The sequence below is a fragment of the Acanthaster planci genome, linkage group LG17 (genome assembly GCF_054643075.1).
Source record: "Acanthaster planci isolate LZ-2023a linkage group LG17, COTS_SCS, whole genome shotgun sequence".
Lineage (NCBI taxonomy): Eukaryota > Metazoa > Echinodermata > Asteroidea > Valvatida > Acanthasteridae > Acanthaster > Acanthaster planci.
The window spans coordinates 8,389,384-8,406,441 of record NC_141793.1 but is presented as its reverse complement, the minus strand read 5'-3'; the positions used below and the strand labels follow the sequence as shown (position 1 = coordinate 8,406,441).

The 17,058-nt window shown below is 40.5% G+C and overlaps 1 protein-coding gene across 5 annotated transcripts; it reads right to left on the bottom strand.

Annotated features, from left to right (window-relative positions):
- Nucleotides 1-357: 357 nt before the first annotated feature.
- On the bottom strand, nt 358-16,200 carry nsun6 (NOP2/Sun RNA methyltransferase 6). Of its 5 annotated transcripts, none has more exons than XM_087147892.1 (9): nt 15,817-16,200; nt 13,317-13,472; nt 12,144-12,354; nt 11,235-11,391; nt 6,881-7,041; nt 5,626-5,817; nt 5,155-5,292; nt 3,227-3,330; nt 358-2,232 (listed from the first exon to the last, which is right to left on the bottom strand). In XM_087147892.1, the coding sequence occupies exons 1-9, from the start codon at nt 15,898-15,900 to the stop codon at nt 2,050-2,052; spliced, it is 1,386 nt and encodes a 461-aa protein (XP_087004018.1). In that variant the 5' UTR covers nt 15,901-16,200; the 3' UTR covers nt 358-2,049. The 5 variants fall into 5 exon arrangements, with proteins under 5 accessions (XP_087004018.1, XP_022099886.2, XP_022099884.2 ...); XM_022244194.2 differs by having other exon boundaries at nt 5,138-5,292; nt 15,817-16,199; XM_022244192.2 differs by having other exon boundaries at nt 3,227-3,352; nt 5,138-5,292; nt 15,817-16,197.
- Between the last annotated feature and the right edge of the window lie 858 nt (nt 16,201-17,058).

Below are 17,058 nucleotides of genomic sequence, written 5' to 3'. Positions count from 1 at the left end.
TGAAAATCTGACATGCTGTTCTTGCCAAATTTCCACTTCTCCAGAACAGGGAAGCACCGGCAATTGCTCAAAGCATAGGCCAACATGCATGACAGTGGCCCAAACAAAAAAAATTGTCAAGAGTTACTTTGGAATTTCAGAGGTAGATTCATAATGATGAGAGCGTTTACATGCATGTCATGTTTCAGAAAGATTGGTCATAGGACTGCTGGGATTGCTGAGACGGAGGTTGACTTTGCCTCACCTGGCAGTGGGAAGAAATTTAACCATTATAAATCCCTCCGACACTGGTAACATATCCAACGTTGATTTGGACACTACCACAATCACAGGAAATGATGATGAAACAACAAAATATTCAAAATGTAAAGCCACATTTTAATACAAATGGTGTGTGTCACAATATTGATCAAACAGAAGATAAACACAACAGAAAGACAACTGTCTCTCAACCATCATGATTTCATGACAGAGAACACAAAATGTTTTATTTTATTTTATACAAGTACATGGTCACTTTAACTTGGATCTATCAAATTGTCAGGTCCATACAGCTATCTTGAATTGAGTGCCAACTCCTCATTTATTTGCGTGAAGAAACTTAGTCCACTTCCTGGACTGTGTTCCTAGCCTGTGCACAATGACAGTGTATTATCCACCAACAGAGGGCGGTCACACACACAGCATCTGGATCCCAAGCATGGTCCAGTCCATTTGCTCAACTCCCCAGAAAATTCAATGAACTTTATTGACGCTGCTCAGTTTGTACTGACTGGTTCACACACGTGTAGCACTGTGCGGGTGTTGCATATCATGCATAATGCATCTGTTTAACCGGATGGCACCTGCTCTAAGAGTGCACACATGTTGCATATGTACATCTACTGAACAGCAAATGCCTTTGGGTTTAAAAACCTGAGCATAAAATGTGAAACGAGAGTGTCTCACTTGAGTGGAATGCACTAGACAGTGCCTTTTACTAACCTAACCTGAATTTAAATACTTTTTTACTATTTACAAAAAAAGTAACAGAAAAAAGGTTATTCATATTTAACCTCACTGATAATAAAAGATTGTCAATCAAATCATCTGCAGGATTTGCTTCTTAAACTTGTTCATTTAAAGACCAGTTCATACTTCAGGCAAATAGGAAAGCAAATTGAATTTAACATCACGACAACTTTGCAACAAAATTTCACTTGAGTTACAATCCGTTCAACTGGGGCTGTCATTCGAATAATTCATTATTTGAATATTCGACCTTCAATTTGATCAAATGTCCAGATATTCGGTCACACTGCAAACCATTTACGAAATCAGTATCAATAATGCACTCAATTGTACATTATCATCACTATAAGAGCTACTCACTTCAAGGACTATTTCCAGCCATGATTAAGCAAAATTGGAGAATACTTCTTGCCCTGTGGAAAGTTTCTATTTCTTTTAAATTTCTTTAATGAATCTACTTTTTGCATCGTAGGCCATATTATGCTGTTGCTTTTCATTTCAATATGCTGAAACCTCCATTGTGCAATTTTTCTTATTTAAAACAAGAAAATCCCTCTTTCCTTTTTATTAATTTTGCATTCGAATACTTGAGTAATTCAATGCAGTTCTATGTGGTCATGTCCAACAAACATCTGGCATGTGGTTGAGCATGTGTTGCCTGCAGTGTGGCTATTGGTTATGGATCCATCTATTATATGTCACGGTGGCTTATGTAAGATCTTACTCTCCCTCTCCTAATGGTTTTCCTTCAGAATGATAATTACAACTAACTACTGCATTGAGTATTAACACAATCACACACAGTGCCAACATGAAAGCAACAAAGCCCAATGAAAGCAACAACACAAAACAGAGGCTGCGGATTATTACACCACAGGCCAAATACTAAAGAGTTAGACATGCTCACAGATTCATCAGGACTGATAAAACAACCAGAGATGCAACAAGTTTCTTTTTCATCAGTAAAAGAATTAAATTTAATCACTTCTCTCACGTGATTCGGTTTACATCTATTTCTTTGCTCAAATGAACAATTTCTCACACATGTTCACACTCTGCACATTTGAGAAATTTGGCAATAAAGAAACCAATGGTGTCAAGATCACAGTGGGTAGGAGAGGCCGACAGGTATGATGATACGGGATGAAACCGCTGCAGCTTACTTAGCTGGTCAACATCAAGGTTGGTGCCTTCCAAACCAACTCCACCAAGATGAGGAATCTATGAGGCAAGATCAGTAACCAATCCAACCAATGAATGTGCATGTAATTAAATGGTTCAGAAAGGACACTGATTCTGTCTACAAGAAAAGGGTTTCATGGGAATATCCCAAACCCTGCCGAAAATGACAAGTAGGAAAGAGGAGGCAGGGGGTATTTTTGGTAGAATTTTTTACACGCTCCGGGCCAGAATCTCATTTCATAAAACGCAGTGTAACTTTGAACCATGCAGAAAATTGGCACCACATATTTGTGCTGAAACTGTAAAATACACTTCTACCACAATAAACATATACTTATACCATAACTTGTCACACTGTAAGTTGTTGCAAGTTACACCATAATTTGTTGCACAAGTCGTGAACTTACACAGTGCGTACTTTTCAAGAAATCACTCTTAGTTTGTTGTGAAATGTACACAAACAAATGTGTGGCATAAGTGCCTTTATGCCACTGCATAAAGTTTCATGAAATGGGCTGCTGAGCTTTCATTTTCCTTCTTTTCCTACAAAATCTGGACAGGGTGATCAGTCTATTTAGGGTACAGCAGACACAATAGTACTGTTAGGGGAGTCAGGTTGGTGTAGAGGGTCCTCGATTCTTGGCCCAGTGCACATGTGGATTGGGTTTTCAGTCCCTACCTGATTCCATGGGTTTTACCCAGAACTTTCCTCTGGGGTATTCCTGCCACCTCTAAAACTGTAACTGCTTCTCATTTTCTCATATCTACAAGTTTCCTCAAGGTTTGTGAGCTTACAGTGCCCAGTTTAGGAATCCTTGGTGTCATTACCAGAAATGATAATAATAACAAGGTAAACTCTTGTGCTTACTCAACTTGACCCATCCTACCAAGTCTGCCACACTTATCCCCCCATTAAAAAGAAGGAATGTACCCATCCCCAGGATCCATGCTCTTAATGTTATCTAACCAATTTTGCCTTGATTTTTTTCCAATCTTTGTACATATTAAAGCAAATCCTTTGGAAGTCACTGACCTGATGAGATAATTCAAGTTGAGGATATGCACTAAGGGCCCACTCCACCATTGCTTCATTTTCTGCCAGTGTGACTGTGCATGTGCTGTACACAAGTGTCCCTCCTGGTTTCAATAATTCAACAGCCTGATAAAGTTGGGAAAAAACATGGCAAAAGAATCTAAAAACCTGTTACTTGTCCCCCCCCCATTAATGATGAAATACCAGACTGAGCAGAAATTTGCTGCTGAGAAAATCAAAGTCAAACATGAGTTCCCAATGTTATCTGCACTGAGCTTTATGTAGTTCTCACAGTAACCACTGCTATTTTGAGCTTTACCTAAGTTACATTGCGCACGTTTAGTACAGCTTTGGACTCTATTAAAGATTTCTCCTCTGCTGCCAATGGCCAGGAGACAGCTAACAGACACTTAAGCCTTATTCATAAATACCTGAGACAGTCTCACTATTCACCAATGTGCAACTTGACCATTTATTAACATTTGTTAATGCCCGCTAAGATGTGAAAATGCCCGCTGTGTAAATCATGTGCTAGTACTTGAATACGAGACAGTTTACGACATCCCTGCAGGTCATGAGTCTGTGTGTAAGGCAGCATGTAGGATGCGCCACGCGCACACAAAGTCCATGAACAAAGAGATTCTATTGGACAACTTGCAATAGGAATACACCATAAAATGGACGGGGGTGTTCGGGAAAATGAAGAAAAATTCTAGAAAAAAATCCTTGAAAATCCATCATATATTGACTTCTTTTGACTGTCTGTCTAAGAAGGTATTTATGAATGGGAATAAATATGTTCTCGGCCAGCTAACATTTAAGACCTTGCTCTGGAGAACAAACACTGATACTGCCCTCGCCTGTGGCTGGGGCAATTAGTTGCATCCATTCTCTTGAGCCGGTCTTAAATGCACGTTTCAGACCAGCCAAGCACACATTTATTCCCTTAGTAAAAGAGTCAGGGGATAGTGCAGAATCCTCCTCACCCCCCACACAGTTTCCCTCACTTCTCATAATACTTTTCTTTGTAACAAGCCAATGGAAAGTAAATTTCTATGTGAATTTTTGCATGGACAATAATAAATTTGAATCGTTGAATCTTGAATACAGTCATGCTGAGCCTTGCAGAGTTTTTCCTAGTAATGCCTCACATCACTTGTACATACATTTTATGAAAATCAGACATACCATTTTTGTTAAACACACTTTTCCATGATAAGCTAACCAAAACAAAAATAAATACCTGCTTTTCCAACTGACATACTCAATGCACATTGGCAAACACATATGAGGATATGAACTATGAATGATCATATGACAACAAAAAATAGGGCATTGGGTAACCAAGATCAAGATCAAGACTGGGTAGACTCCCCCAACTCCTCTGAGATGGTCCAGGTAAAAAAATACCCTTTTAGTAACAAACACCATAGACCAATGGCACCTGCTACATCGTATGACCTACAGTACAGTGGGTGTCAACCCCATACCAATGTGTGTTTTGCTGAGTGTTATTTACAAACAATAAAGCCAAGTTATGGTATAGTACCCAGCACAGCAGTAGTCTGAGTACAGTACCTAACATCAACTTAATTTTGGTAAATGACACTTATGAAACACTTCTGATGGATGCCATGTTTGTTCATATCTAATCCTCACTCTAGGTCACATGACGCAGTGGGCACAATCAGTCGATTGTTACTGTGCACTTGGCACTTAAATACATGTAGATGAAAATTCAATGGATTCATGCACATTTTTGGTTGTTCACAGCTTGGAACTACGTGCACATAGCAGTCAGAATGTATCACACAAACTACATGCACAGATCTAAGAAGTGGTCAGACATTCTGTCTACAAGATCTCCACAGAGTTTGAAGACAAAACCCAACACATGATACATGTACGTACAGTACTGAAGAACATACGCTGATAAGCAGGATAAGACTTGAGCTCACTGAGTTGTAGTTGGTTGCTTATCTGGGGCCGCTGCCCTAAGCCACTGCATGGTGCATCCAACAAAACACAATCAAATGTTCCAGGTGGGTACGGTGGGGCATTTACATCTAACGAGAAACGTGACAATAAACACTGACTGTCAGTGGTCAATGATTAAAAAGCCGCATCATTGATTTATACTTCAAAGCTCACAAGGTCTAGGAAATCTTGGCTATAGTATACCACATATCAAGTACATCTACAAACCATTCTATGGCAACAAGCCAGTCTGGTATTTCAAAGAGCTACACTGTGAGAATAAAGCATGTGTGCAATCTGGCATATGACTGTACCTATAGGGCAGACCCTTGCTCGCACACATATTGCTTTTCCAGACTGACCTTGAAGGGAAATTCATTTTGAGCGAGTGCTGTAGAAACACTGAACAAGCTCCTTCTTACCTGCATCATGCATAAGCATCTTCATATCTCTGCTGCATGCTTTCGTAGAATCATATGAGTAGGCATGTATACAGCTCAGCCCTAACCTCTTTGCATTTTCCTCAACTTTGCGGATTTTATTTGTTGATTTATCCAGGGCAATAACCACTCCTTGGTCCTTCATTAAAGTTGCCAAGTGTGTTGTCTTTCCCCCTGAAACAGTTAAATATTAAGCACAAACACCTGCACACTTGACTCTTGTTAACAGAAATGTTGCAGAGATTTGTATCACATGTATAAATGCACAATTCGGCCTCCTTGTATACGGGACACAGATGCACTATATTATTTTGTGTTCTGTGAGCATGAACGTGATAACAAATTTATCTCCAAACTTGACACGCACTAAAGATTTTATAAGGGCCTATGCACGCAAACACACCACCTTTGAAATTACAGTAAATTTTGCTGTTGTGCATTTTGCTTTTAGCGTAAAAGTAGCGAATTGCGTTGAGTTAGAATAGTGCATTACCCAGGGTTTGACATGAACTGTTCAAAAGAGTTATATGTATATATGTAACACTGTTTGTTGCCATGGATTGACCTATCGGAACTGAGAATTCAAGTTTGCCTCAAGATAAATACTCATATGGTGTCCACTGCAATTATTTAGAAGAAATGAGTTATTATAGTGCCATCCACAAGATTGGAAGATCAATGCAACAATATTTGTTGAGCAGCTGTACAATGGAAATGTAACATACTGTTAATTTTACTAATAAGCATCTCAACAAATCCTAGATATGCCATGAACTTGTCATTAAAATGCTCCACATATAAAATATATCAATCACATGAACACTTACAAAGCCACAAGAAATTTCAATTACATACTGTAGTGTTGCAGGATGCATTACACAGTTAATTTGCTATTCACAAATACCTGGGACAGTTTTTCTATTCCTATTGGTCGAAACGTGTCACATGACCGTTTATTAACAGTTTTTAATCCCTGCTGAGAAGTGATAATGCCTGCTGCGTTGATCATGTGCTGGCACATCGAAACAGTTTAATTAGGTCTGATTGGTCACGAGTCTGTATGTAAGATTTCTATTATGTTACTAAACTGAGCTAAAGGGACTGCACAATTCACAGCAGGAATATATGATCTGCGGTCACAATTTCATGCTTTTGCACTGAGTATGAACCAGCCTTTACAAAAGAAAATGTCGCACAGGCTTTCGTTAAATTAACTGCAGATGTGCACAGTGCGTACCTGGTGCAGCACACATGTCTAACACTCTGCTGCCTACAACAGGACTGACCACATGACCCACTACAATGGAAGGTAGATTCTGTAAGAACAGTCTGTCAGTCAGAACGCCATTCAGCGATGGACAGTCGCAGATTGGCTCCGTCATCCTCACGGCAACTCCTCTAGGTTCACAGAATGATATCAATACAAAATGCAAGTGTATGACAGCTAGAGATTAAACAACAAAGGTTGGGCAACAAATTTATGACTATGAATTACTGAATACACAGAAATACCACATCTTGTATTACCATACCTCCTAGATACGACCAAGAGCCAAATTCTCAGTGGCCCATTCACTGCATGCCAGTATGCGCAAATGAGGCTCCACAAGTCAAATACGCAAACATATAGTAAGCTGTTCCCTGGCTACCCTGAGGAATAGATTACTACATGTAAAGTTGTAAATCTTATGAAGCTATCGTGAAATTGCTCTGACCGGGTGAAGAAGGCACACTCAAGCATCCTAGCTATACATAAACATGAAAACATAGTGGTATATGTTATTGTTGATCAGTGTTTTAAATAATAGATAATCACGCTACCTCCCATTGGTACTGGAAATTGACAAACTAGAACTAGTTTGTTATTTTTCAATACCTTGAGGAGCTCAAATGGACTATCCTACTAAAATAAATCATGTATATTTTTTCTCAGAAACAACTATCTCCTTGACATGAGTTATTCGAAGACCTATGGTGTAATTCAACCATCAGAATTAGAAACGGCCATTTATGCAGAAACACAACATTCATGGACAGGTGGTACATGTGTGCTGAATGCATCTCCAACCAATAGGGTGTCGTAATGTGCCAAATGCACGTGTGCGTCAAGCTGAAGAACATCCGTGTGAGTAAGGTGCCACCACAGTTATGTCATCTAATCTGATAAAGGCACCTTTCCATATGTACGTTATTGGGGTGCATTGCGCACACGATGCATTTGTGCATGTCACTTTCACGGACACAAATACAACACACATGTGTGTTGCATTTGGTTGTCAGAATTGCCTCGAGAGCAATTTTGATGGATATGCAATGCTTGGCGCAAGTGTTGACGCATATATGGAAAGGCGCTGTTAGTCTATACGTAGTAGTGTGCATTTACAGCATGTTTGGGAACCGGGTACCCCATTCCCCTGACAGGGACCCATAATTATTATTAAAATAATTAAAAAAACAAATTGTAGTCAAGTATTTCCACCACGTCCCCACCCACTACATGTAGCTGCAGGATTGAGCACTGCACTGACATGCTCACTGGCATGCTCACTGGCATGCTCACTGGCATGCTCACTGGCATGCTCACTGGCATGCTCACTGGCATGCATGCTCACTGGCATGCATACAGAAACTCAAAATGCATGGGATTACTTTGCAACTTAACTTTTTAAGTTTTCTCAGTTTCTAAGTTTGAAATAAAATTCAATAATATCTCATCAACTTAAACATCAGGTGGGAATGGCTTAAAAATCAAGTTATCCTAATTCAAGCTATCAACACCAAATGTATACATTGTTTTTGCATTTTTTGTCTTTTCTTTGTAAATACTAATGGTGTATAATTTTGCTCATTAACTTTTTTCATGATCTTTTTTTTCTGAGAGTTTATGTTGTCGCTACCTAAAGCTTCTTTCCTTTTGATAAAAAGCAATAAACCAATTGATTAAATGTTGCACCTTTTGAGGGCAAAACTTTCATGTCGTTTGGTTTATCATTGTAACAGTGCGACGAGCAGTGCATTGCCAGGGCTTCTTTTCACTTCAGCTTTCTTAGTATGTGCAATCACATGACCTTTCCTTCTGCAGTCACTTGGCTGCCACAGAGTCAGCAATTGGACTGCCTTTACTGGCTACAACTGGGTCTACGGTTGCAATCAGGCTAACTTAAAAGCCAGGGTTTGTTGCCGTTACTTTTGGTTTGGTTTAAATGCAGCATGCATATGCATGATCCTGGTAAAGGCAGCTGGCCAACAGTTGCACGATTGAGCCTAGACTATACATGTAATTGCACTGTGGTCTCTGACGTGCTCACACACAAGGCAGCTAGGGCAAGATTGAGCCTAGACTATAGTTGCACTGTGGTCTCTGACGTGCTCACACACAAGGCAGCTAGGGCAAGATTGAGCCTACACTATAGTTGCACTGTGGTCTCTGACGTGCTCACACACAAGGCAGCTAGGGCAAGATTGAGCCTACACTATAGTTGCACTGTGGTCTCTGACGTGCTCACACACAAGGAAGCTAGGGCAAGATTGAGCCTAGACTATAGTTGCACTGTGGTCTCTGATGTGCTCACACACAAGGCAGCTAGGGCAAGATTGAGCCTACACTATAGTTGCACTGTGGTCTCTGATGTGCTCACACACAAGGCAGCTAGGGCAAGATTGAGCCTACACTATAGTTGCACTGTGGTCTCTGATGTGCTCACACACAAGGCAGCTAGGGCAAGATTGAGCCTACACTATAGTTGCACTGTGGTCTCTGATGTGCTCACACACAAGGCAGCTAGGGCAAGATTGAGCCTAGACTATAGTTGCACTGTGGTCTCTGATGTGCTCACACACAAGGCAGCTAGGGCAAGATTGAGCCTAGACTATAGTTGCACTGTGGCTAATTGTGGCTAATTGGCTATTCAGGATGAATATACATAAACGTAAAGTCAATCATGCAAGTCTTTCAAAAGCAGCACGCTCGCGCCCTCATTTTCTCTTGCACATTACACAAGTGTAAATCTACATAGCACATAAACACACCGACAAAAGTCCTAATTAAAATATCCCAAATTTAGTGGGATATTTAAATTATACAACACCAGGGGTTAGATCGCGCAAGGCATGGTGGGAACCATCATGGCGTGGCAAGATCGTACCCATGGGAATGAGGTTGACTAAGGTGAGACTTGAATCAACAACCTACTGCTTATTAGTGCAGTCATCTTGCCACTTGGGATGCGTTCGCTTGGGTTAATGGTATTGACTCCCAAGTGCAGGACAAGGTTGTGTGCGCGTTACACTAGGAGCAAGAATAGACTCCTGCTATGACTGAGAGTATACTCTCACTGACCTGTAGGTCGTACTCCTGCCGTTCATGTGCTTGGGATTATACTCATGTTAACATGAGTAGCACGCTTGAATGCACCCATATTGACCTGAGCTTGCCAGCGTCGGCTGGCCCGTTGAGGTCAATGAACAATATTACCATGACAAACATACTTGGAAGATGCAAATTTTGCATCTGGAAGAATTTAATTTTTTTTATGGTTGGGAGCTTTGCCTGTCACTATCACTGATGTATGTCTATCACTATACATACTCAGTGCTGTTCTGGGGCAAAATCTCCCTGACCTGGTCCTGCCTAATTTGTCGCTCCCACAACAAACATTAACAGTCCCACTTGAACAACCACAGTTGACCCATTCACAAAATGAAATAACATTGTCAAATACATAGAATTAAGTTGATATTTCTGGTTGAGCTCACTCACTGCCAATAAACTACATCATATTTCGAAATGCAAGGTTATCTGGGAACAAAACATGCGCGAGTCCACGTAGGGCCACACTGATAGTGCAGATCTTGCATGCGCATCCAAATGACCTGGGACGAGCTTCATTTTGGGCATGAGCAGTTGAAATATCAAACTTGCTCACTTGCTGACTATATTTAAGTTAGTAGTTCTTTCTAAACTTTAAGACACAACCATGCAACTGGTCTGGTTTGAAATGGTCATTTAAACTATTCCGACTTATATCCATCATTCAAGTGACACTGGTTGAACTCAGGTCAACACTGTACATGTACATGCAGATGCTGGACAGATTACAGCCGAGGAAACACACAGTCAAATACATCCCTGAGAATTAATACCTAAGTATCTAATTATTAATGTTCTGTTTGCCTATTTTATTCACAAGCAACAGGTAAAGCTGAAATCATGTCCAATGCAAGTGAACTGCAATTTCAATCACAATTCACAGAGGAAAACACTGAAGAAAAGAATACCGCTGTCACAACCATTTGCATATGTGTGTACTGGAGACTAACTGTGATGACTTGCAACGTATGTGACAGTCTTTTCTCTAACACTGCAAAGCCTTCACTTGCTGTATGTTTGTGCTTTCAGCAAAAGTTGGGCCAAAAAGGATACACGTAATGGTACCTTGTTTTATGGCACAATTGCTAATGATATAAACTGAAACACTTGAGCAAGGAAATGCAACTAAATGTACTTAGAAATAGGCAAATTGGGGGACACATTTCTAATTTTTATATTTTGTACTATTTTTTAGCAACTTTAAAGCAAAGTTTATACTAACCTGGGTACACAAGTGGTAACAAACAGTTCTCTCCTCCCCAATACCACATCTCCATTGCCTAGGAACACCTTCTCCCCTTCAAATGGTTTGGTCAATCCTCGTCGACATGAGCCATTTACATCAACATAAACAGACACTTTGTCTCCTTTTACCACATCTAACGGATTAACAGACATAAAGAATGATTCATAATGACAGCAATAGCTCAACCAACTTCACAGAAATTTCTATAATGCTGTGCATGCTGGTTTCTTTTTTATTTGTGTTACTAAATTGTATTCCATCACCACTTAGGGCTAAAGTGGCATAAAAACCACGCCACAGAATTCTTTGAAAAATTTTGTTTCTTAATGTTAGCAATGCTTCACAAGTCACAACCTTGTCCTCCTGTCTAAATTCAAGTAAAAAACAATTAAATTATTTATACACAAAGAATTACTTTATTACTATTTGTGTCATATTACTTGTGACTGAGTTTGTTGACTGACTTGTCACAGCTTTGTAAACTGATGCGTACATGACTTTTTATGTGTGTGATACTAAACTCATGCGGGCAGTGCATGTCCATTGTAACCAGACACTTAGCATATTGCTGTTTGGGGAAAATTGGGATAACTTAGCAGCACCAAATTAGTGCTAAATACTTCAGTTGAGTTCCTTCACAGGAAAAACTGACTACAAAATGACTTGCTATTTACTCAGGGACAGACTTGCATGAAGGTCTCCTCGACAATATCACAGCTTTGAGAATGTGCCCGTTATTCAGGTTTCACATAGTGGCAAGGAATTTACAGCAGGTATCTTTCAAGGTCTAGATGCAAGTGCTTTTAGTGGAAAATGGCCTCTTCAACACAAAGGCTTAGCACTGCACAATTACTTGCATTACTAAACGCTACAAAGTTCACTAACCAGGTAAAGCTGCTAATACTCCAGGAGCAAAGATATCTGCTCCTCTCAACACAGCCAAGCCACATTGCTGATCCACTATAACTTGCTTGGAGCACGGAGACACTGGTACCTCATTGGTACCAGGTAAACTGCCGGAAGTTATGATCAATATGTCATCTAAGCAGGGATGATCACTCACTTCAGCAGGTAATCTCTGTTTAACACTGAATTGCTGAGGAAAGGCAAAACTGCATTGATCAATACCCGCCTGTGTATTTACAGAAGAGTCAAATTTATAGGCAGTTTACACACTGTTGTTATTTCTGGCTGGAATGTCATACACGGGCCATTCCAGAAACCTTGCAGCATTATTCAAATGTACAAAGTTCCAATAACTGAACTCTGACATGTTTGCTAACCAACAGTAGTGCTTGATTGCCAAAAATTTATGAATATGCAAATATGCTGTATGGTACATCAATAACGGCATTTTCAAAAATGATACTGGTTCACGTCTCTGTTTCAGTAACTGAGGTGCACGTAGCTGCTACACATTATGGATGTAAGATGCAAGGGACGGTCCATAAAGTATGTACACACAAAATGCCTACTTTTCAGACCCCCTCCCGTACACATGGCATATGCTGTGGCCCCACCCCCTCCCCGTACGCATACGCATTATACATATCGTTTGACTTCTCAGGGTACCTTGCTTTAGCATCATTAAATGTCTCAGTGCATTATACATCTACTGTAGTGCTGTTATTAGCACATCGTCTCCAAATTCTTAAATAAATAACCAATGTAATAACAGGTGTTTATATCAATATTTCTTTGATAAAAGCAATGGAAAATATTTACTTGGCAGCTTAAGATGCAGTTGAATACAAACAAAAATTAATCCTGGTGCCTTTTTTTCCTCTTATTTGTACAAGAAAGAGATATGATGAAGATTCACTGAAGGCAAATCTTTGGTTTGCGTACATGTATGATACACATCGGCTTGAGCCCCCCTCTCCTCTGTCAGCATGGTGTATGCAACGGCACCAACCCCCTACCCCTCATGCATACATACTTTATGGACGGCCCCCAATTACATGGAATAATAACCAAAAAAACAGAGCAGTTTCAACACAGACTTCATTCAGATACATGTACTGAGTTCCTGATAAACAGAATTCACGGGATATTGACCTGATACAGAGCTTGACTAAGTTGCTGTTTGGTATCTTCCTTGCTGTGGTGTAGTGTATTGACTCTAAGTACAGTGTATGCTGGAGGATAACTCAATGCAGTCAACAGACTATTCCATCTCTGCTTGCATACTTCGTCACCAACCTGGGATATAGCCTGAGTGAAACAAACACAATCAAGTATTTAGACCTATTCAAGTTGTACAGCAGTCTCCACAGTCAAAGAATGTCCCCGTCCTCCTGTTCACAGGGGTGTTTCCTTTTTTTTTAACAGGCCAAGTCTGAAGTTAGAGCAAGTGTCTACAGCTGTCTGTTCAACATGATGATTTAATATTAACAACATGAAAATTTAAGTAACTTAACAATAAACACTGAAGTGTTTCATTTACTTCTTTTAGGTGTTGTATGATCCATGCTTGAAACTTGAGGATGTTTGGTGAATTTTATTGACAGTTTTCTTCGGCCAATCTTCAGCAACACTTGTCAATCAAGTCGAATGACATTTTATCAGGGCATCTTAGTGGCTAAACATGTATTGCGTCACATACACAGTGTGATGTGATAGCCTATATGATTCAATCCCAACTTAAGTAATTTTCAAATCATCTTTAGTTTTAATTCTTCCCAGTAGTCCGAGTATTTAGGACTCTACTAATAACATTTTCACACTACCCCTAGCTACTATGGCCTGATCATGTTTAAAGCAGACTATCTTCACTTCTCCACACTGACTTTGAAGTCTCGAAGTAGTCCTAGTTGGCGGTAGTCAATCAGGAAATTTCACGCATAGGTCTATGGTTTTGTGGTGCCAATAATTTTCTTCTGAAATTATGGTGAAAGGTAAGTTCCCAGTAATATGGTCTAAGGTAAGAAGTGAACCAGTTAAGGGCAGCGTACACGATTTGCACGATCTAAGAAACAGGACTGTCCAATTATTTTGAAATATAAAGTAAGCAAATAAGCCACACTGCTAATACAGTATGGGTGATTTTGCACAACGGTAGAAAGGCATTGTGGGAAGGAAAAGGGGCAATGTTTGCTCTTTTTTCTTCCCACGATGCCTTTCTACCATTGTGCAAAATCACTCATGCAGTATTGGCAATAAGGCTTATGGGCCTAATAGTTACCCCCAGAACTGTGGGGTCCAACATCTGCTCCTCTTCCATGTTCGTGGGAAAGGAGCGGACGTTGGACCCCACAGTTCTGGGGGTACCTAATAGTACTAATACATAATAGTGTCAGACACGTCAGACAATCTCTTAGTGCCGGAAAGCTGTCATTTTCGAAAAGAGAAACTTTATGCTTTTTCCAAAGATTGTCCAGACAGGGTACATTCGACATGGTTTACGGGTAGGCCTATCTCAAGAAATGTGGGGTTCAACGTCCACCGCGCATCCTTGTGGGGGTACAGCAATCATCAACCCCACTGTTCTGGGGGAAGGCTAGTCCTAGACTAAGGGCCAGTCTACTGGGCTCCCTCCGTATACGAAGAGAGTCCACTAGACTGGCCCCCAGTCAGGCCTATGGATAGGCATGGTTAGCCCATGGAGGAAGGACACAGGAGTTTGAACTGCCCGGGTTACAACATCTGGCCAATTACCACTTTCTGTTATGCCCGGTATGTCCATAGCCAGAGCGCAGCAAATGCTTGCTCCGCACCACCTGTTTTACAACCATAAGCCCCCTTTGTACCCCATGATCATCGCCGCAATTTTTTGCTGGTAATCTGCATCCTGAAAACATTGTTGCAGTATAGGAAGTTGAATATTCATGCATCGTGGGTGCTTAGTATGATCTGACATCTAATTTAATGCTTGCGCAGTTGCTTGTATTAGGCTGTGTGCCTTAAGTGTTCACATGCAGTTATTGCCCTTATCAAACGCTTTCCTCTGGACTTATTTTGGGAATAAATAGCCAAGTTGTTTATTAGGTTGGTGCTTTATTTGAATCATTTTCATTATTGAATGTACACAAAAAGGTACTTTATGAGATTTCATGATCACTGCATGTGATGAAACAGCATATTTTGTTTTTCGTGAACTTAACTGTACTATGGTGGTCGACATGTCGGCCAGTCTTAGCCAAATTCGTAGAAAGACTTTAAAAACTGATGTTTCGGAGTGACAAAATTGCATGGATAATGGTAAGGTGCATCAAAATCTTTAAAAAATAATTTATTCAAGATGGCAAAAGTAAATCTAATGCTAGATATTTTCATTCTATTTCCAGGTCACTGCGACAAGTTGCAGTTAATTGCAATGAAAACACCACAAATATTGGTAGGATATTACTGGCCCCACTTGTCCGGTTAAGCTGCAGGCAGTAATTAAGCAATTTTTGAATGTTTACTACTGTTCGTCTGACTGGGCGGCGATGATCATCGAGCACTTTGATGTGCCAGAGTTGTAACTCCTTCTGCGTCTTTCCTCCATGGTTGGCCTAGTTTGAAGGGGTTCAGACTAGACCTACATCATTTACATATAGTCGTGCAGTGACGATACCTTTTCATTCAAATAACTTTTTTCTAACAGTTCTTCCACATATGGTTGAAATGTAACCTTCGGTAGCGTTACTGAACCCATCATTGATCATAAAACTCGTTTAATTGCCTCCCGGCTTTGCTGCTCTACAGTATCGATACACGGTACGCGTACAACACTGCGAAATCTTGAAAATAGAGATCCCACTCCGCTACGTAGGTATAATCATCTGTGCAAAGAGTCAGGATGCCATACCACTGCAGATCGCAACAAGTGTTATACCCAGCAGAAATGAGAACGAGGGGTACCCCCCCCCCAACATGTCCAATCCCTATACACGTTCCAGACTATTGTTACTTAACACATCCCCCCAAGATGTCTGAAAGGAATTTCCCAGATTCCTGCGAGACAATGACCAACACAAAGCAGGGGGTTCTCTCCGTCTCATACCTTGCTGCTTATGACAAGTGTATAAACCCAGAAAGAAATGAGACCAAGGGGTACCCCCCCAACATGTCCAATTCCTATACACATTCCAGACTATTGTTACTTAACACATCCCCCCAAGATGTCTGAAAGGAATTCCCCAGATTCATGCGAGACAATGACCAACACAAAGCGGGGGGGGGTTCTCTCCGTCTCATACCTTGCTGCATATGTAATAAGTGTAAGTTCAAGATCCAGCACCTGGCCAGGTGCCTGAAACATGGACCATGCCTGGAGGTTGGTTTTTCCTTCTCCGGCGCGGCGGGGAGGGGTAACCTGCGATTCAGCCACCCGCAGGCGAGCTAAATCATCTTGCAAGTAATAAAAGCCAACAAGTTAAAGTGTAGCTGCAATAAATTTTTCTTAAAAACGTTTTTAGCAACTTTGTACTCTTTTTCGATGTATGAAAACCTTTTTACATTTCTATTTGGTCAAATACAAAAAAATGCACTTTTAACTAAACTTTCACGGACAACCGAGGGCGCTGCTGCTGTTATGTCGTCCAGGAAAGATGGAAGTTTTGTGCGTACCTTTTCTGTTCAAATTGTTACCTTGAAATGAATCACTTTGGAACGCTTCTAAGAAAGGGATACATGCTTGCTTATTGCCACCCACTTGAACAAAGGCAAATCAGCACAGCAAAATCAACATAAATGCAGGATTTTTGTGTATGAGCCAACTGATATTAAGGCTCTCTTCCTGAGATGACACCCAGTTTTGCTTATGGAAATGGAAACCAAACAGGCAGCACCCTTTAAATGGCGAAAATTATAATAC

Bases quoted from the DNA above. Each gene is read 5' to 3' on its own strand.
- nsun6 (XM_022244192.2), bottom strand. From the start codon at position 15,900: ATGATGGGTTCAGTAACGCTACCGAAGGTTACATTTCAACCATATGTG. The intron at 5,818-6,880 runs GTACGCACTGTG...TAACTGTTTCAG, and splicing joins AGACATGTGTGCTGCACCAG to GGGGAAAGACAACACACTTG. The intron at 5,293-5,625 runs GTAAGAAGGAGC...GTTTCTCGTTAG, and splicing joins GATGCTTATGCATGATGCAG to ATGTAAATGCCCCACCGTAC.